Source organism: Stylophora pistillata, chromosome 7, assembly GCF_964205215.1.
Source record: "Stylophora pistillata chromosome 7, jaStyPist1.2, whole genome shotgun sequence".
In the NCBI taxonomy this organism is placed as follows: Eukaryota; Metazoa; Cnidaria; class Anthozoa; order Scleractinia; family Pocilloporidae; genus Stylophora; species Stylophora pistillata.
Window position 1 is genome coordinate 16,249,469 of NC_142525.1, and position 20,956 is coordinate 16,270,424.

General features: G+C 38.3%; 2 protein-coding genes and 1 pseudogene across 2 annotated transcripts in view; 1 reads left to right on the plus strand and 2 right to left on the minus strand.

The window, feature by feature from the left end:
- Nucleotides 1–533: 533 nt before the first annotated feature.
- Nucleotides 534–1,004, minus strand: LOC111332249 (ATP-dependent DNA helicase Q1). The gene has a single exon (XM_022937542.1). It carries the CDS (start codon nt 1,002–1,004, stop codon nt 534–536), a length of 471 nt encoding a protein of 156 aa, XP_022793277.1.
- Nucleotides 1,005–5,733: 4,729 nt separating this feature from the next.
- Nucleotides 5,734–8,906, plus strand: LOC148726854 (uncharacterized; annotated as a pseudogene).
- A 618-nt stretch (nt 8,907–9,524) lies between these two features.
- The window catches only part of LOC111332237 (fibroblast growth factor receptor 2), a 37,283-nt gene continuing 25,851 nt past the window's right edge, over nt 9,525–20,956 (minus strand). Inside the window, exons 5-15 of the mRNA XM_022937535.2 lie at nt 16,405–16,423; nt 16,234–16,264; nt 13,151–13,454; nt 12,866–12,976; nt 12,344–12,534; nt 11,618–11,740; nt 11,305–11,375; nt 11,098–11,138; nt 10,817–10,913; nt 10,632–10,731; nt 9,525–10,261 (exon numbers count right to left, since the gene is read on the minus strand). Of these exons, the coding sequence (XP_022793270.1) occupies nt 10,196–10,261; nt 10,632–10,731; nt 10,817–10,913; nt 11,098–11,138; nt 11,305–11,375; nt 11,618–11,740; nt 12,344–12,534; nt 12,866–12,976; nt 13,151–13,454; nt 16,234–16,264; nt 16,405–16,423 (1,154 nt within the window). The 3' untranslated portion in view covers nt 9,525–10,195. The remainder of the gene's footprint in view (nt 10,262–10,631; nt 10,732–10,816; nt 10,914–11,097; nt 11,139–11,304; nt 11,376–11,617; nt 11,741–12,343; nt 12,535–12,865; nt 12,977–13,150; nt 13,455–16,233; nt 16,265–16,404; nt 16,424–20,956) is intronic.

Consider the following 20,956-nt stretch of genomic DNA (forward strand, 5'->3'; position numbering starts at 1 on the left):
AAATAAAATAGACAAACCTTAATTTAGAAATGTCATGTCATGTGTTCTTCCATGTCATTGGTTTATTGAGGAACTTAGTTCCTAAAGAGCAAAGTCCATTTTGCAAACCAAATCTGACTGGTTGACACAGGAACTTAGTTCCCAGAGAACTCATTAAAAATGCATTTGAGATCTAATTTGCTCATTCAGGAACTAAGATACCTCAAATGTCAAGTACATTTTTAAATGGTGAAGTACATTTTTAAATGGGGATGTGTTTATGGTATTATTGTGTACATAACATAGTTCTTTTAAAGAAATAATTGTGCTGACAAATGAGCAACGTATACAAAGCAAGCATTTTCTAGAATTAAGCCACGAGTTTATTGAGTCTATTCTCATCTCAGGACGAATTAAAATTAGAAATTTGAGCTCATTTTGAGTAATTCAGTTTAAGAGTATTTATATTTTTAAGGACAATACGTTGAATTTTGACCGAAGTCTCCAGCTAACTACTTTAAAAATTAGTTAGCTATTTTCCACCAAGAAATGACTCACCATTGCCTTATCACATGTGCTTCATCCACTGCGATAGCACACAGCTTTTCGGAGTATACTTTATTAGTCAACATTGATCCCCAACGATCGTTATCGAGCCAGGATTCAGGTGTCCCATACACAAGAGGATATTTTCCGGCTTCTACGTCTCTGGGATCTCCTTCATTTTCGACATCACTTATGTTTATTGCAGAAGTACCTAGGCTATTCAAATAGGCAGCTTGATCCTTGCTTAGATTAAGAAGCGGGCAGACAACAACAACAATACTACCCTGACGAGGCATTACCACGTCAAACATCGTTGGCAGAGCTTGGAATATCAGCGATTTGCCATAGTCCGTCGGCAAATTCAAAAAAATATCTCTACCCTGCATAAATTTTTCGATTGCAACCTTTTGATAAGCATTTAGCTCTTTAAATCTGAATTTTTCGCAAACAGCTTTGAGCGCCTCCTCAACAGCCGCCATGTTGAATTTGCAGAAGGCGGGAATGGCTTCTCGATTTCTAGAGTCGCGCTCTCATTGGCTAACGGAATGTGGTGCTGCTTGAAGCAGCCGTGTCTGAGGGAGCGTTGCGTGACCGAAACATCACGGCTGCGGGGAGACTACGGATAGGTGTGCAAGATGGAAAAATCGCAATCACCCAAACTTTGTCACATTAAAGCCCTTATGAAACTATTTTAGAAAATGCAAGATTCAGTTTCTTGCTATAGATATTTCCAAAAAAATTATTTCTTTTAATTTTCACCTCCGAGAAGCCCTTAAACCACCGAAAAATATGCTTCGCATCCTCGTGTGGTCAAAAGAGAAGGAATCAAATACCATGCTTATTGTGATATAAGATGATTTTATGACCCTTCCTTTGTAAGAAAACGTTGTTGTGATTTCAAAAGATTCCAATCTGAAATTTAAATTTTTTTTCAAAATTACCTAAAACAGTTTCATCGCAACTATCAATTTTGCCATTTTTCAATGGCAAAAAACCCTGCCTGGTACATGGCTTTCATTGTGCAAATGCTATTCCAGAGAAACAGCAATCCTTTTTCTTTCAATTTATGAAATAAAATATTGGGGCAATTCAAACGGCAAGTTTTGAGAACTGAAAACATCAAACGGTACTTGTGTGAAATTTACAACTTTTGAACTTGCGGTTGCAATGACGAACACAAGCAGGACAAAAGTGAACTTGGACAGCAGTTTAAATACTTCGAGAATTCAATCCTTTTCCACTAGTTCGATAACTAAACAAACGATTATGACTTCGTAGTGGCAATTATCTGAAAGGAAAAGCATTTTTATTGCGCGAAATTGAGCTGTAAACTTCTTGACAACACTTCCCGTACCTGCGCATTTGTTTACTTTGAAGCCTGACTTGTACCAGTTATCTAAATATGAAAAGTATTCATCGAAATTTTCGTATTTCGTCTGAAAGAAACCGTGCAAGCAATTATGGAAGAATAGGACAAACATTTACTCACCTCATATACATATATTGTTGAAAAAAGACCAAAATCCCTCAGCTAAACCAGATTGCGTGACATCCTCTTTTACTAAACCCAGGGGGTGGGGTGGGGGTGGGGGTGGGGGTGGGGGTTTGGGCCTGGGCTTGGGTCCAAAGCAGATAAAAACATTCCCTCGTAAATCCCGTAATCGCTAAAGAAAAAAAAGGAAAGCTGTGTAGGGTTTTCGAAAAAAGAAAAAGAAATTAAACAAAATAAATCTTGGGACAGAGCCGATCTCCTGTTGGGCCAATAGTGACGCTGATTCATCTTAACGCAACCCTCGTGCGAGCAAGAAAACATAGCGCTAAGGTCTTGGTCCTTTTCCTTCTCATGGGTTTTGGCTTATCGACCGTCTGAGATACATATGTGAAGTCCCTTGAGGAAAACTGGCACTCAAAGCTGAGCGGCTGTGAATAATCTGGAACTAAAACACCAAATGAAAATGTGTAATAAAATGCCGTAAGTTTCGGCTCCGCAAATGGATAGGGCCTTTTTTTTGGGGGGGGGGTTGTGGTTTTTGTTGTTTAGGGTTAATTCCCTCGAAGGATAAGTAATAGGTGGTAAACTAGACTGTAGAGCATGAGTATAACTTCAATAAGAGAAAAAGAGTTTCTTTCCTTGTCCATTGTTCTTGTTTTCTTTTAAAAAATTTCATGCCGTGTATAAAATCGGACCCAGTACTGTTCCCTGGGGAACACCGTATCGAAGTTCTTTCGTCTTTGACTTGTTTCCATCAATTATCACAAACTGGGGCTGAGCTGTTGAGAACAATCTCGCGAAAAGCATGACTTGAATCGCTGTTAGTAGTTGTCGTGCTTGGGTTGAAACCGGCCAACTTATAATAATAATAATAATAATAATAATAGTAATAATAATAATAATAATAATAATAATAATAGTACGGTATTTATATAGCGCTATTTCTATCACTATCCAATAGCGCTGTACAGTAATATTATTAATCAGACCGATAAGATTATAAAAACCATAAAAATCTCTAAAACATGAGTAGAAGAAACTAGCTAATAAGGTAGTCTGTAATAATGAGAGTAAAAACTTTAAACTTATATTGAAATTAACTAATTTCCTAGCCAATTAACTAGCTCACCAACTAATCAACTAATTTACTAGCTAACTGTCTAGTGGCCTAACTTATAACTTAAATAATTAAAGAACTCACTAAGCAGTAGTCTAATTATAAAATTTTTTAAAAAGGTATGTCTTTATACAGGTCTTAAAATGCGATAGCGAGCCGCCCACTCTTATGTTGTTTGGAAGAGAGTTCCATGGAGTCGGTGCTACAAAAGAGAAAGACCTATGACCATAACTTGCTAGCTTAACAGATGGTACGTCAATTAATTTTCTACAGGAGGACCTCAGATTTCTGGTTGTTACATAAGGCTTCAACAGTTCAGCGATGAAAGTAGGGGCTTGGCCGTTGAGCGCTTTGTAGGTCAGAAGTAGTATCTTGTAATCTATGCGCTGGCTAACTGGGAGCCAGTGCAGCTCCTTTAAGATAGGTTTGATGTGGTCGTACTTTCTTGTACGAGTGACGACACGAGCTGCGGCATTCTGGACATTTTGTAAGCGATCTATTAGGAATTTGGGTAGTCCGTATAGTAGCGAGTTGGTGTTATCTAGCTTAGATGTAATGAATGCATGAACAACTTTTCAGTATCTGTTGAAGATAGGCAGTGCCTTATCTTGCTAATGTTTCTAAGGTGGAAGAAACAAGCTTTGCAGGTACTGGTGACATGCTTATCTAATTGCATGTGCTCATCGAAGATAACTCTAATGTTTCTTGCAGAGGGAGATGGCTCGATCCGCTCACCAGATAAATCAACATACTCTACTAATGGGGTTGGACGGTGTCGTACGCTCAAGATCAATAGCTCCGTCTTTTCTCTGTTTAGTTTCAGTTTAGTTCACACCATCCATGAATCTAAGTCAGAAACACATGCCTCTATTTTTGCTATAGAGCTGGGTTGTTCGCCTGGGTTGGGCTTGAAAGGGAGATAGAGCTGGGTTTCATCGGCGTAGAGATGGTAATTTAGTCCATGCCGTCTGATGATGTCCCCAATGGGTGAAGTATATAATAAGTATAAAATCGGACCCAGTACTGATCCCGGGGAACACCGTATCGAAGTTCTTTCGTCTTTGACTTGTTTCCATCAATTATCAAACACTGTTTTTGGTCTTGGAGATAGGATCGAAACCATTTTAGCACATTTCCTTTTACTCCATAGTGTTTTGCCATTCTTTCCAGTAATAGATCGTGGTCGACTGTATCAAACGCCGCAGACATGTCCAATAATAGCATGACAACATATTTTTGATTGTCTATTTCTAAGAGAACGTCATTTTGCTCCCTCAAGAGGGCAGTCTCTACGCTGTGAAAACGCCTATACGCAGATTGAAAAGATTCCTCTAGATCATTATCGCCTTTTCAATTATCTTTGTTATGACCTTCAGGTTTGAGATAGGTCTAAAATTTGAGTAATCCTTAGAGTCCAGGTTGTCCTTCTTCAACTTCGGTTTGATTGCTGCTTCTTTTAGTGCAGCAGGCATTGATGCTGATTGGAAAGACATGTTAACGATGTTAATTAAGACAGGTAGAAGGGCTGATTTACAGTCCTTTAGAATAGCTGCCAGTATAGGATCAAGGTCGCAGAATTTTTTACCGATAGTGTCTACAAAACCCTCAATCTCTCTCTCTGACATCACTCTGAACTCTTTGAATTCGGCATGACCAGGCTTTTTGTTTGCTTCCCAGGACTGGGTACTGGTTTTTGCTTCATTGGATAGCTTTGTTCTTATTGTTGCTATCTTCTTGTCAAAAAAGTCGGTAAATTTGTTGGTGAGCTCAATCGTTGAGGGTGGGGTCGGTGAGCGTCTCTCTACTTTGCGGTTTAATAGCTTGTCAACCGCGTTGAAAAGCACTTTTGGATGTGATGCATTCTCTGAAATAATAGATGAGTAGTATGAAGCCTTTGCGTCTTTAAGCATTTTATTCACAACCCGACACTGGTCGACATACATCTGTCTGTCAATGCACAGTCTTGACGATCGCCAGCGGTGCTCCAGCTTCCGGCGTTTTCTCTTTGCATCGCTAATACCCTCGTGGTATCATGGTGCTGATGAGCGGAGGGTTATTACGCGTCCTTTTAAAGGGGCATGCATTTTCAAGTATTTCCATCAGCGGGTTTTTCTATTTTTCAATGAGACCTGTAAAATTAAGGGTGCTAGTTGACGGAAGGTCGGACTGCTTTAGGTCATCATTAAAACTGCCCATATTTACCGAGCGCAGTTTTCGATAGCTAATTCCTTTTTGTTCCAGAGGTGGTTTCTTTAGACGAAGTTTGCAGTGTACAACAGAGTGATCGGACAGCGTGGGATCCCGTATTTCAGTGCTATTTACTAGCTCGTCCTCGGCTCTAGTTATGATCAGGTCAAACGTACGCGTGTGGCCCTTTTTATGGGTGGGTCAATTTACATGCTGGACTAGGCCGAACGATTCTAAGATGTTGTTAAATTTCACGGTATCCAAATTGCTGATATTATCCACATGGTAGTCGAAGTCACCCACTATAAGTAGGTTACCAGGTAACACAACTAACTGTTCTGTGAGAATGGAGAATTCTTCGAAGAAGAGAGCACTATTTAGTTGTTTTGCCTTAGATGGAGGTGGTCTATAGATGGTAACAATTCTTGAAGACCCAGTGGAGCATGTCGTTACGATGTCAAGGTATTCGAAAGACTTGAAATTTCTTTGGGTCTGTTTCGTAGCCTTCACGTGTTTCTTTATTAGTAGACCAACTCCTCCCCCTGGTGAGTTTTTCCGAGGAATGTGGTAAAACTAGTATCCAGTGGGGCAGACTTCGGTGATGGAAAAATTATAGTTTTCATTATTACTCAGCCATGTCTCAGTCGTTGCGAAAATGCCCACGTTATTGTCGACTGCATAGTCTTTGATCGCAAGTTCCTTCTTATTGATCGATCTGGTATTCAACAAACATAAGTCCATGGGTACGAATCCACTCTTCAGTTTTTGCTTTGAGCATCTTATGCTGATAAGATTGTGCCAATTCACTCCTCTGGGACAGCAATTTTTGGAGCCGAGGGTGACGTTGTGTAATATAGTGGTTGGCCGTAATCGCTTGGCTTGCGATCAGACCGGTGTTGTTTTGTTTATAGAGGGTCCGGGATTGAGTTTAAATGTCAGATCGCCAATTAGTTCCATGTTGAAAGCGGCGAAGCTGTTTGGATAATAAAAGCATGGTCTTTTGTGTCTTTTCATCCTGCGCCGCTTTGATAAATTCCTGAGCAGAAGCGAACCAGTGATTGTACAGCAATTCATCCAGCGATGTGAAATGCTCGTTGTGAACAAAACATCTTTGTTAGAGTAATTAGATGTATTGTGAAGCAAGATTCCTGCAGCTTTGTAGGTCGAACAGAAATGCGACGATGGATCGAAAAATTCCCTTCTGGGAGGCAGAATATTCAGCCTTGGTTCGCATTGTAGAGGCCAATTTGTAGATTCATAGCTTCTGTAATGTCTTCCGTTCAGAAATGGTTGGTTGGTCCAGTACAGAGCGAAGTAGAGGAGAAAGAGTGCAGAACGATCACATACACGTCTTACCCTCATTATATTATTCTATTCTTATATTCGACATTCGCCGCTGTTTTTCTCCAGGTTTATTGCTGTAGCTGGAAATGGATTCCGGATTGGCGTAACCAGTCAACTCTGAGATCTCCAGCGGGTCGAAATTATCACGTTGCGCTTGGATAACTGTTTTGTGACCACTCGAATTTGTGAATTTGCCGTTCAGGGAGGCAATGAAGGCAATATTCTGCATTTACCTCCCCAATGTATTTCTACCAGTTGGAACCGTCTTGTTCGAGATATTGGATTTTGGACTGGACTCAGGCGGAAATTTCCAAGAACGTTATCACCCTTCGGACGATGGCCAACGTACTCGAGAACTCTAGAGAAGGGCTCTATCCTCTCCTCTTGCATCTGGTCTCTTAACTTCCAAGGCTTATCTTAGTCTTGAAGTCAGGAGTGACTGACCAAGATTTTTCAAAAGTCACGTTATTTAATGTAACCGATCTTTCCTCAATAAGAGGATCTTACTGGAGTAATGATTTCACGGCTAACGGTTAATGTATATTTCTTTCCTTCTATCATGCAAGACAATGAATGGTGCACTGTGGGATACTTCTCGAATTCATTGGTCCAGAATTTTTTCTGAGGATCGATAAAAGTTATCTATAAGTGGGGTTTAATATTCCCTCGAATGACTGTAAACCTTGAACAATTCATTTAACCTAGAAAAAATATCACATCATTCTTGTTCTTTTCTCTATGCCTCTAGAAGTTCTCTATGCCTCTAGAAGTTCTCTATGCCTCTAGAAGTTCTCTATTCCTCTAGAAGTTCTCTATGCCTCCAGAAGTTCTCTATGCCTCTAGAAGTTCTTTATGCCTCTAGAAGTTCTCTCTGCTGTACTTTTTTCGACAGAGCTGATCATGTGTAATTTTACAAGAATGTTCACTGGTAACGAATTGTATCAATATTCCTCTCCATCGGTCCTCCATTACTTAACGAAAGATAAAAAACCAGATTAAAAAAATACAGCTACGGGTTTCCGGTTCTTGCTCTTGATGTAAAACAAGTTGCTTGTTACAGTCACGGAGTTTACCACCTAGGGATAAAATCGCGAGTCTTAAGTTTTCGGTTCTACAATAGCCCCTAAGCCTCTTACACATGCTGCTACATGAGTCATAACAATGCAATTTTGATTATATGATCTCAGTAACTGAAAGCAATTGATTCTAAAACCGCACAATACGAATGCTTTCTCAGTACAAACTTTCAGCTCTACTACGCATTTCTACAGAAACTTCAGTTAGACAAAAATATTAAGAAATAAGCTTCTACTAGATTGATGTCTTTACAGTGAAAGATGTAAACTTCTGTAGAGCATGGACTCCACCCTAGTATTGATTTTACTATGGAGCTTTCCAACAAAGACTCAATTCCTTTTAATGGAATGTTCATAACGAAGAACGGCAACAAGTTGGAGACCAAGGTCTATCGTAAACCTACAAACACGGGCCTACTACTCCATTTTCAAAGCCACACTGATTTAAGCTATAAGAATTGTCTTGTTAAAACAATGGTTTATCGTGCAAGGAAATTTTCGTCTACGCATCAGGCATTCATCGATGAATGTAAACATCTACAATCTATGTTTACTCACCTTGGATGTCCAAGTTCGTTAGTAAATGGCATCATTGATGAATATGATTATCTCCCAACACGAGAGGCTAAGACGAAACCTGTTACTGACGAAACTTTAATAGTCAGCATCCCGTTTAAAGATCAAACCTCAGCGAACTCAGTTAAAAAGCAGATGCGAGATCTCAGTTAAAAGATTGGCATTGATGTAAGACCAGTATTCACCAGCAAGAAACTTGAGCATGATCTTAAGTTTAAACAAATCAAGCCACCTATTGTAAATCAGCACAGCGTTGCTTATTGTTATGAATGTGATTTGTGCAATTCAAATAATGTCGAATATACGACACGCCATCTATTTCAACGCATTGCTGATCATCGATGATCTGCCATTGGTCGTCATCTGAAAGATGCTCGTAGGAACGTTAACTTACTCAACGAAAGCCAATTTCGGGTGCTTAAAAAATGTAGCACGAAATGGGATTGCCTGGTCAACGAAATGTTGTACCTAAGAACAATAAGACCTAATTTAAATACCCATAGTGACTCCATTAAGGCTAAGCTCTTTGTTTGACTCTCGATGATTCTTAATTTATTCATTTTCTCATCTATATATATCTTAGTTTTGTTATTACATTCTCACTTGATAATGACGTTCTGGAAACGTCGAGACCTCGTGTAATGTTTTCCAATATTTCATCGCTGATTTCTATTGTAAAAAAAAATTTATTATCAAGAAGCTAAAAAATCATATATTGCATAATATGGCGATGTTGACATCTAATGTTCTCAACAAAAAACGTTTCAGACAAATGAACCGGGCAGGGTTCTGAAAGAATGTTATCGTATGACCAATATCCCGAAGAGAAATTTCGCTTACGGCTGTCATCTTTAAACAAAATTGGTCAGCTTTCGTGGAGGATTACCCGACGTAACTATTAACATATATACCTCAAATCGTGTGCATATTATCCAGATTCCGAGTGCTGCACCTTCTTTCATAGAAACTTGAGCAATCCGAAATCCTCTGACAGTACACTGTTCTACTTGTATGTCATTTGAAACATTCTTAAGTCGGCTATCACACGAAACTATCCTAACACCGATCATTTGTCATAAATATGTACGTAATCACGATGGCGTCACGCCGTATTTCATCGGTCGCTCCAAAGAAGAAGAGAAATGGACATTTTTCGATATTTCAGCAGATTTCCATGCATTCTGAAGTAAATACAACCGAAAGGAAATAGAAAAGCCTCGAAGATTTTTTATTCTTACAAAGACTCGTTCTTAAACACGTACCCAGGATCAGGAGAGAAGTGGTATCTGGTATGCGCAAAACACCATTGGCTTTCTTGGCCAAATGACCTACTGTCATGTAGAATAACGTACCAAGTATAATTTTAAAAAGAATTCTGCTCATGTTTCTAATACTTTCAGTGTAAAAATATTTCCACTGAGTATGGCAAGTAAATACAGGCTTAGAGAAAGCAATAATATGCGCACGATAGCTTTCCTCAAGACAAGCGGGTTTTGCGGCAAAACAGTTTCTTAAGATTAACAAAATCAATCTGGTAATTGAGATTCTCTCTCGGGAGGTACGGTTGCAGTACAAAGATATCAAAACGCGTCATCAAATGTCAGTGTGCAGCCCTGCCTTTCAGAATATAGCTTGAAATAAACCGGTCACAAATGCTTAATTAAGTCGAGCATACGTGTAAATGCTTAACAAGTTAACGAGAAATACGAGATTATACTTCATCGGTAAAGCGAGTGAAAACAAATAATAGCGTTTCGCCGCTTAAGAATATAAAAAGCACAACGTAATCGTTTAAGGCAAAGATGATTAATCCCTGAAACTTGTTGTGGCAAAGTGTTCAAACCGTTAGCCGATCATACACCGTGGACGTGTATCCAACTACACCATTAAATCCTCGACATTTGCATACAACTGCTTGTCGTACATACTCATGTTGATCAGCCTCTGCCAAGAAAAAAATATCATAGTCAGCGTCATTTAAAAATAGGGTTCCTTTTGCGTTATTTTGACAGTGCATTAGTAGTGTTTATTACTGCGAGGATCGCTTCCATACATATCTTGCGATCTTTAAAATAATAACCATAAAGCATCGTTTGTATTGGAACATTTTAGTGTGCTCCTTTGCTGTTTGTTGTTGTTGTGTAGCGCTAACTCCGGTGACAGTAAAATAGGAGGGAATCCAAACTTTTCAAAAATGAAAGAGATGAGCACATTAAAGTAAAAGCTGTTTAGGTTGAAAACCCCAATTAGCTGAACCCAGGCCCGAGTCACTCAGGAATAAAAAAGAAACTTTCGTGTTGATCACAATTCTCACCTTATGTTGGGTTTCCATGTCCTTAAGCTGATTTTTCAATTCAGTGAATGTTGGTCTTGCATCCGGGTCATTTTTCCAGCATTTCACCATGATCTGATACCTGGTATTTTTCAAAGGAACTGTTAAAGATTTAAAAAACAATTTCTTCTGCAACGAAAGAGGATGAGTTGAAAAAGAAAACTTACAGTTTTTCATCGACGTGTTGTGGTTTAGGCATTCTGTATCCCTCCTGAAGTAAGTTTGCAAGTTTTCTTCCATCCATTCTGGGGTAAGGTGAACCACCTGGAAGGACCACAAGACCATCGAAAGATAATTGTAACAAAACAACGACCTTTTTGTAACTCTACTGTGTCACAAAGGTTGCATGGGGAAGCTCACTGCGCTTGTCTTACTGAACAGACTACATTGTTTAATTGATTATAGTAAATAGCGAAAAACATCTACATAGAATTCCACTCGAGAATACCTATGGTGAAAATCTCGTAAAGCACCACTCCATAACTCCAACTGCGAAAAGACAAATCAAACGAATGTAAATTAAGTGACTGAAGACATCAACAGTATATACGACAACTAAGATATATTCTTTCACAAAGCATAGAAATTCGTATCTTAATTAAAATTTATAAATCTTGTTGGAAAATCGCCATGGGTAATTATCAGTTATACTTACACATCACTTTTGGTGGTATATTTTCCGTACAATAAGGCCTCATAAGCAGTCCACTTCACGGGAAGACGGCCCTAAATATTGCAAATATCACTTTGGGAATAGCTCAAAAATTAAAGAAAGCAACTAACCAAAGACAGTTTTATTTCAAGTTATGTTTGTATGCGTTTTCGTTAGGGTCTTATCCGAGGACTTTATGATCGAAACCGGGAATATATCAGCTATACCAGAACAATGATTATGGAAGATCATTAGATGGAACGATGTGTATTATAAATGAGTAGTACCGCCTCCATCTCCTCTCCTTCTTGATTACCTTAGTCTTTCGCTCATAAATATTTTCCTGCTGCACATCTCTGGCCATTCCAAAGTCTGTCACTTTGCAGGTTTCCTTTTGTCCAACCAACACATTACGGGCTGCCAGGTTGCGATGGAGGATCTAAGAAAGAATTGACGCGTCAGCGAAAATTAAAGAATGGAGAAGAAAAGAACTGAAATTAATGGTTCGGATAGGAAAAAAAAAGAAATCTCTAGCAAATGTAATATGGTGTGCGTATTTCATAGAATGCTCATATTAAGATTTTAATGGAAATAGAATTCTGTGGTATACCAGTTTTTGCGACCAACACCCAATTTTTGAAATTTTTATTTTTATTTCCTTTTATTCCGTGACACTAAAATAGGTATCTTTTGTGCACTCAGTTTAGGCTGGATATCTTAAAGATCCTTTCCATTTCCGTCTCTGCCTTTGCCTACACAAAAGAAACCCAGATATTTTCATTTAATGGGATGCTCTAGGAACGATGCGAAAATATCGTCATTTGCACAATGGGATAAAACTTTGATGATGGCACTAAAATTGGGAGGGTTAACCTAGAGCAGATTAAAGCCTTTACTGGACGGTAAGAATAAGTTTGTATATTCCGGCCGTGATCTTGTAAAAACATAAAATTCTATAATGACAAAGCTCAACATCGCGATACACCTTAAAAAAATGTGTTAAAATAAAGTTTTCTTTCATTTGTGTTTTTTATCAACTTACAGATTTTGAGGACAAGTACCCCATTCCATCTGCGATTTGCCAGGCAAACTGCATTAGCTGCTGTGATGTCAGATTTGTTTGTGGTTTGATATTTGGGTCTTTGTAGTATGTGTCATTTAATCCACGGCTCTTTCTCAAGTAACCAAGCAGATCCCCAAAAGGCACATATTCAATCAACACCAACAGCGGCTCTGAAGAAATAAAACAAACAAAACGATAAATTACACTCTAAAAAAAATTAAATAAACGTATAATCCAGTCATGGTTAATACTTTTGAACGAATCGAAAAAACAAGATGTAGTTTTAAAAAGAATAGGCGGAAGACCGAATATTTCCCTACAAAACGCGTTTTTGCTTATACAACAGAAATGCCAGTTCAGTTGCAAATATTCGGTCTTAGACAATCATTAAATCCAGGAGCGTCTATATTGACTGAAAAATATAACGAGACAGTACTGTTACAAAGTAACTCAAAGGGAAATTGTGTACAGAAAAATTAGACCCGCATAGCCAAAGCGTACCAGATTCCGTAACACAACCCAGAAGTTTAATGACGTGAGGATGTGGTTTCAGCTGCTTCATTGTTTCAAGTTCTTTCATCAAATCTCTCTTGTCTGATTCAGCAGCGTTTGCTAGAGCGTTAGAAACAAGGAGAAAGTTTGGCTCATGGGATTGATATGCAAAAAACTGAAATGACAACAGTAGTTATGAAATAGCAAATAGTTAAGACATTACTGTAACATGGCAACATCTCCTGAATGACTGTAAGTTAGAACTGTCACTCCATCTACAGTACAAGAGCTCACATTTAAGCATCTTAATAGCCACTGTGGTCGTTTCATGCCTTCCTCGAAGTCTTACTGCAGTTCCTTTGGCAACTTGACCAAAAGCACCTTTACCGATGATTTTTTCTATGGTCACGTGATCTCTTGGAACTTCCCAGGACCGTGTTAATGGGTGAAGAGGCGCGTAATCAGCACCTGGGGCGGCACTCAGTGCTCTACTATTATCTCTGGTAGCTTCTGTGAGATCCACGTATTCTGCAAGAGGCTGTGTGAGTTTTCCTGAATCGGGCTGACTTGGTTCGATATCTTGTAATTGTATTCCATTCTATTAAACCAAAGTACTCGTTAAGGTATTCACATATTAATCTGTGATCAATCTCAATAAAAAGTCATACCATAAAAAATGATATGACTGACGTTTAGGTTCTTCTTTTACAAAAGATTATAAACAGTTTATAATCTTCTGTCTTCTATTGTTACAAAGAATAGCGAAGGGCCTGTGTTTACATGGAGGTGGGGGCACCCCAGTAGAGGTAGCCCGCCCAGGTGGGGCATCCCGCCTGTCCATATCATGTACTTATTGACTGACTGCGAGGGCTGGACGGGAAAATGTTTGGCTTGAGGTCATGGTACACGGACCGAGCGCGACGCGTTTTATCATATGACCACGAAGTGTTGAAAATTCCAACCCTAATAGGACGCGATAGATGTGCACACGCAGCCAAAGGAGCACAAAATTAAATTCTGCACCTAGAAATTTTCCTTCATCTTTTTAAAGTCCGAACAAGAAACTCCCAATTCCTTGAAATATGCGACTTTTTTTCTCTTTTATTTTTAACTTTAGATTTTTTATCAACGAAGCAGCCTGAGGGTAGCGGGGACGCTTTTTTTCGGACCGGCTTACGTCAAATCGTTCGGCCCTACACACGTCAGCTTTCATTATGTTTTTCTATGAGATTGCGCGAGCGGAGCCGGACGAGGTCATATGATAAACTCTCTTATTTTCTCTTGATCATATTTACATGATGAGTGAGATGACCACGTAAACGTCTCAAAGGGGGGTAACCCGCCGAGTCCGGGGGTCGCGTTAATATTACAAAAGATCAAATGAGCTAAAGTTGTAACAAAACACGTGAGTTTAAAAATTTTGCACATTTCTTAGCCGTTCAATACAGAACTAAAACGTTAAAAAAAAACAACAATTTTTATCTCATCCTAGCAATGAAACCTCGACAGCAGTTAAATCACGTCTTTAAATTTAGCCTTGAGTTTAGCATTACATTCACTTGTTACGCTGTAGTGAAGACGTGGTACCGTCAGAATTTTCTAAGGCATCGAGCTACGGGCGAAAATTTTAGAAGAAAATAAATTCCGTTTCTTTGCCAACCTCTTACCAACCGTCGCCGTAGTGACGTCGTATACTTCCTAAATGCAAGCGCGACGACAACCTGGAGAAACTTCATCCCGGAATCCCACATTTGTAGGGCTGTAAGTAAACACTGGCTATTTTTCGACCACGGCTTGGCTGTCTACCCTAGACACGTTACATTATATGTCGTCGGAGGAAAGCTGCGAATAAGAAGCAGTTGAACCAAGGAGTGACCCAAGACCACGAAAGATCAGAAATCTTTCATGGGAGAAGTTCAAACTGAGGAATATCAAAGGGAAACTGGATGAGGCCTATTTGGCCGGACTAACTGAGAAGCAACGTCGCACAAGTGAACTTGTCAACCGAACTGAGGATGAATGACCACGCCCCTACCCAACTAACGGCCCTCGTTGGACTGTCCACAGCGATTAAATCAAGGCATTTTCAGAACATTTCAAATTTTATAGATACCAGCTGTGAGTTTTTCTTGATGTTCATTTCTTAAGAAAGGAATTTCAGGCATGGCATGTTCAAATGACGAGGACGACTAGCGAATACATATGTACTTTTTAACTGACAAAAATTAATAACTGTCACCGGTCGATCGATTGAAGAAAAAGAAATAATGAAATAAATTTATTGAAGTTGTGAAGAAAAAATAGCTCTTGTATTTCCGTGTTTTATCATAGTGGAGCATAGATTTTGCAAACGAATGGTAAAAGTCTGGTACGGGTTATATAAACCCGCACGATTACGACATAGTACCTGTCCTGTAATGAAAAAGTTAACGTAATCAGACATTTTGTCTGATTTCGTCAACGTAAACAAGAGAAAAACGTGTTTCCGTTACTTAACCTTGTATTTCCTTAAACGTTTAGGTCTGACGGAAATGAAAAACAAATTCATGTTTCCAGAACGTTACCATGTGTTTCCGCACATGTTAACAAGAAGTTACGCTTGCGGAAACATTTATTTCCTTCAACTGAAGCCTGACGGAAACATTTAAAAAAGTGGTACGGTTCCGCTGTGACCGTAGCAACGGAAACACGAGTAAACGTCACCAAACTGGCAACGGAAACGCGTGCTAGCTATTGTGTTTCCGCAACGGTTTCAAATATTTTTTCCACGTTTCCGTTTACAGATTCTTGATATTTTTTCCTGTGCTAGGGTCCCCCACCTCCATGGAAGCAGGCCATAACATTTTGCTCCCTGCCATCGAAACTTTCACGTCCAATGAAGTGATTAAGGTTCAAAGCATATTCGCCGAAGCTACAAATTGCAACATGAATATCGTCCAATGGTAGTGCAATTATTTAAAAAAAATACACATAGCAAAAAAAATTCTTGCCACACGCAGCTCACTAACTATTGATTAGAAAATAAGGCATCAAAAAAGTAATAATAAGACGGCAAAAAGGGCGCGAAAGCAATTCTTAGAAAGTCAATCGGGTGCGGACCCTTTAGCGATCAATAAAATGAAGCCACAGAGTTCAAAAAAAGGAGAACCAAGGACAAACTCGTGGAGTAGTTTGGTAAAGGACATGATCCCAGGACAAAGACCCTATCGGGTTCAGCTTCCTTTTCTATCAGTTCATCCTATAATATAAATAATTATAGGATGCATCGTTTGATCGGATACTTTATCGTGTTATAGAGCCCGCATTTGATCGGTGATGACTAGTTATGTCATAAAAGCAATAGAACACGTGGCCTAAATCCCTTTGTTGTAACTTACGTCGTAAACGCCTCTTTCATCGTCATAAGTCCTACAATTGATAAGGGATACAAATATTCATAAATATCAGAGTAGTTCGTCAGTTTTAAGTGAAATTTTATGTCTAAATACAATTTAATGCCATATCTGGTGCATTACAGACACAGAACGCAAGCGGCAGCAAATTCCTACCTTTGTTTCCCAACAGCGCCTGAAAAAGAACAAAAGAGAAAAAGACAAATGTTGTGGATGTGGTTATAGCAATGCCATTCTCGAACAGCTGGTATGACGTCACAGTGGGATTGGCATCAGCTGCACAGTTAAGGCTAATAACACCATTCCGACATGCTGTGTGGTGGGCAGCGGATGTTTTGAACTGGGTAATGTCTGGTTTGACTGGGAGATGAATATGAAAGGTTCATTGCCATTCATGAGAAAATAATTCATCAACTTATCTCCTGTTACTCAACAGCAACAGCAAAAAAATAATAATAATTCTTAAATTATCTTTAAAAATTGCTACAATAAGGAATCTACTCTAATTCTAAGTTAGTTTCAATAATTTTAAGAGCATAATAAGAACAGATTCTTACAAAGTTAAAATCTTTTATTTATTCAAATTCTGCATATTTTATCTTGTAATGTGGTTATTTCTAGTGCAGCTCAATCACCAAGTTAAGTGTTTATGTATTCCAATAGGCCTTTCCCAAGATATTTAAAACGCAAAGGTGACTGGGAGCGTGTAGCTCGAAAGCGAGGCTATAGTAAGTACATTTCCAATATGGCGGCAAGGAAAACAGTTCCTCGGGGAGTAATTTATTGTTGTGTGCCACTTTGCCATAGTTCTAGTGGCAAAGTCGTCAACGGAAAGACGGTAAAACCTCACAGAATTCCAACGGATAGTAAAGCTAGAAGAATTTGGATTGCTAGGCTCAGAAATCTGCGGCAAAATTTTTTTTAAAGTCTGGAACAAGAGTCTGCAGCTTGCATTGTAAAGGCAAAGAAGGCTTGGTTTGAGGGAGGCCGCGCGCTTGCATTTTAAAGCAGTTATTCTTCCTTTTCTGTACAAAAACCAAAACCTTGGTACTCTACCATACTGGTGCTTAACTGGTCTCATCTCATCTTTAAGCTTGAGGCTAAGTTTCCTTTTGCGTGGCATGTTCCACTCACAAAGTTTGGATGTCCAGGCAATGTTGTCGACTATGGTGTTGCTATGGCTCTTCACATAATCCTCCAGGGTAAACAGTAATGCTGCAATGTGGTTGCAAGCCTCACCTAACCTGAAACCAAAGGGAGTATAGGGGAGTGGTGAGGTCTTTGTCTTTTTAAGTCAAATGGAGCAGATAATTTCTCCCTTCACTTTCTTGTAACCTATTTTTTACAGGTGAAAGCAAATCAATTTCTTACCCATAGACTGGGGCTTAGAGTATATTTCATGATATTTGATTACAATATAAACACTGCACAATAGCACACCAAGAATTATAGAAAGAAGAAAACAGCAAAAGCAATTCTTCAGTTTCCTTGTACAAGTCACTTGACATAAAGTATCATAAAACGACAAAGTACAAGACAAATAGAAGAAGATTTAAACTCATTATAAAAATTAATTTCCCTTACCCCGCTGTACAATTACAATCTCCTGAGAACACTTAAGCTGTTTCTTTCACAACCGAAACCCAAGTTCTGTGAAAGCGGTCTTGACGCATGGATGGTAACACTGTCGCCTTCACGAAGCAGTAACTGCTCCTCTCACTGATAAGACTTAACTCGATCTTTTGTACGTGCCCGTCCGTAAAAAATTTGAATGCTTCCAGTTGTTTGAAACACTTCATGTCTTCCCTTTGGAATGATTTACATGTTCCATAAACCAAATAGTCTATAATTTCTTTATAACTAATCGGTGGCAGTTTGCAAAGATCACTCGTCCAGTTGTTCAAAGCTCTAGGATCTGGAAGATCCTCAGATGGACTGCGAAATTTTTCAGCAGCTCTCGTTTTTCGCTCTTGTTTCTCTCTCGTTTCCCTTTCTTCGACATGTTGGATAAGTTCTTGTTTTCGTCCTGTTGTTTTCAAACCGCGAGCTTTAAGCCATTTTTGTAGATGGTCTTTGCGGGCATGTAACTGCAGCCATTCGATTTCCGCCGTCTTGAAAATGTACTTACCATGGCCTCGCTCTCGAGCTACGCTCTCGCAGTCACCTTTGCGTTTCAAATATCTTGGGAAAGGCCTATTTCATAGACATTTTTTAAGCAACAATGTCAACTTATTATTTGTAATTCAAGATGCATGGTATTGGTCTTCTTTTCTTTTGCAAATGATCAGAAAAAACGCATATCTGCTGTCCCTCTCAAAGGATTTCACGTAAGTAAATGTTACAATTATGATGTAGTTCAGTTTTTAGCTGAAAACCAGATTTTCAAGAACCTATCCTATGACTTTTGAGAAAGATAAATACATATTCCTCTGAGGTAAAACAAATAGTAAGTTAGTCATACACCTATGTACGTAAATACTGATAGCCCATTTAGATTTGAAGAAGAATTTTTGTCGGGTGATTTTAGACTCCATGCTTGGTTTTGGCAGAATATTCTGATACAGCTCAGGAAGAAGTTTAAAGTTCGTTTTCCTATACATAATTGGGAATAATCTTAAAGAGGTCTTTCTTTTCAACAATTTCATTTTGTTATGATTGTATGTATTACATCAGTTACGAAATAGAAAATCGCATTTCGATTGTGTTCACCCAATTTTCTGGTTTTCCCCCACAAATGGAATACTAATTTGTCATTGTGAGTAATCAACACAAAGAGGTTCGCATTTGTAGTTTTCAATTGACCTTCCTAAAGGCACTTCTATAATCGCAGACATCGCTTTCAGAAGCAATTTTAAAACTTCAATCTGGCGATAGAACTGGGGATTTTACATGACTTTTTCATTAATCAATATGGTATTGCCCACTGGCATGCTCCCTGGATTAAAGTTGATATATTCAATTGACTGATAATTGTAAAAGAAGTTGTGAAAAAGACCAGAATCACAGACGTAAAATATGAGAATAAAAAATAAACATCCTCCACATTATCCTGTGGAATGAAATTGCTCAAACATTTCTTTTCGAGTATACAGTATGCCGGCATTTGGTTTGAATTGTTCCAAATTTCCAAAGTTTAGTGTCTGTGTGGGCCAAACACCAGTCCGTGTCACTAGATTCTTTCAAATTGACATCCACATATTGAGAGGCACTTCTACCAACATTTTAACATTATGAGTCAATACTATGGATGTTGTTACGCTCTGAGAATTTTTATCATGTATAGAATGGGAGGAAACTTAACTTTTTTTTATTTTGACGCCTGTTGTAGTTAACAGCAAAAACTAAGACTACTAGTATTTTGTTGTTATGAAAGTGAAACTGGTTATTCTAGAAGGTATGGGGACATAACAAAGTTTTTACACCAATAACCATCGATAACCCAAATGTCAACTTGATGTTACTTTCCTAGCTTATACAATCGAAGGACATCTTTATGTTGTCATGGTACATCTACTTACGAACTTGACCTTGTAAAGCTACTTGCAGTAAAACATGCTTTGGCCTTAAAGAACAGGTGTTGAATCTACTGAAGCTTTTTATATATTGATTGGAAATAAGAGTTCTGAAACAATTCAGAGTTCTCTTTCTGTCCATGACCACATTAATAACCACCTATAAAGCTTAAACTTTTTTTCAATGTTCTAAAGTCATAAAACTGTTCCTCACTTTGGGGACATTTTAAATCCCAAAAACTCCTCAGAGTCATCAGGAAACGTGAAGGTAAACTTGCTTGCTAAGAGCTATAAGAATACATTATTAATGACTACATGCCTGTTCATCAGAACTGTAGCAACTTCTCACGTTTTTAGTAATTAACACCTGGTAATCCTTTTGAAGACTGTTGCATGTGTTAAAATGTTTGTTAGCTAGGTGATCTAATATCACCTAAAAACAATTAGTGTAACATTGCACTCAAGTTTAGAGAGATCAATAGTGTCTGAGATCTAACATCCAGAACAAAATTGTAACACTGATATTTCAAAACCATTTCATCTTTCCAGACATTACTTTTTCCTAAGTGCTTTTAGTGGTTATCTAGCTAAAAGTCTTTAAAACTCGTTTTTGGAAAAGAATTAGATGGTTTGAGTGTCAATGACGTTAAAAAAATTCTGTAACAGCTGCATTCTGTAAAGGTCCTTCAACTGCTTGGAAGAAAGTTCTAGTATAAATTTGTTAATCCAATTTATAACTTCGAAAGCACTTTGTAGAATATTTTTAACCCTTAAGGGCTCTGTATATCTTTTCATAAAATATTTTTATAAATTAATAGATAATAACTTTTTGTCATTCCTTGTATATTAGAATCTTTTATCTATAATTCCAATGAGGAATTATTTTTGGTGATAAAACATCTTTTAGTTATTTAGGAAACAAAATTAAGACGCACTTCAATTTAGGGACCCGTAAATACTTTAAGGAACTGATTTTTTCCTGTATACTTTAATTCAAATGCTAACAGTGTGGGAAAGCACATAATTTTAAATTTTGAATCGATTCTTAAAATCTAGATTTATGGCACTTAACTCGTAACACTACTCCTCAGAGCATCTTTTTGTGGAGTGGTAGAAGTCAATGGTTAAGTCGAGAAAATTAAACATTGCAGCAAAATCCAATGACAGCTAGAGATTGGTTATCCAGTCCTTTCGTA

Bases quoted from the DNA above. Each gene is read 5' to 3' on its own strand.
- LOC111332249 (XM_022937542.1), bottom strand. From the start codon at position 1,004: ATGGCGGCTGTTGAGGAGGCGCTCAAAGCTGTTTGCGAAAAATTCAGA.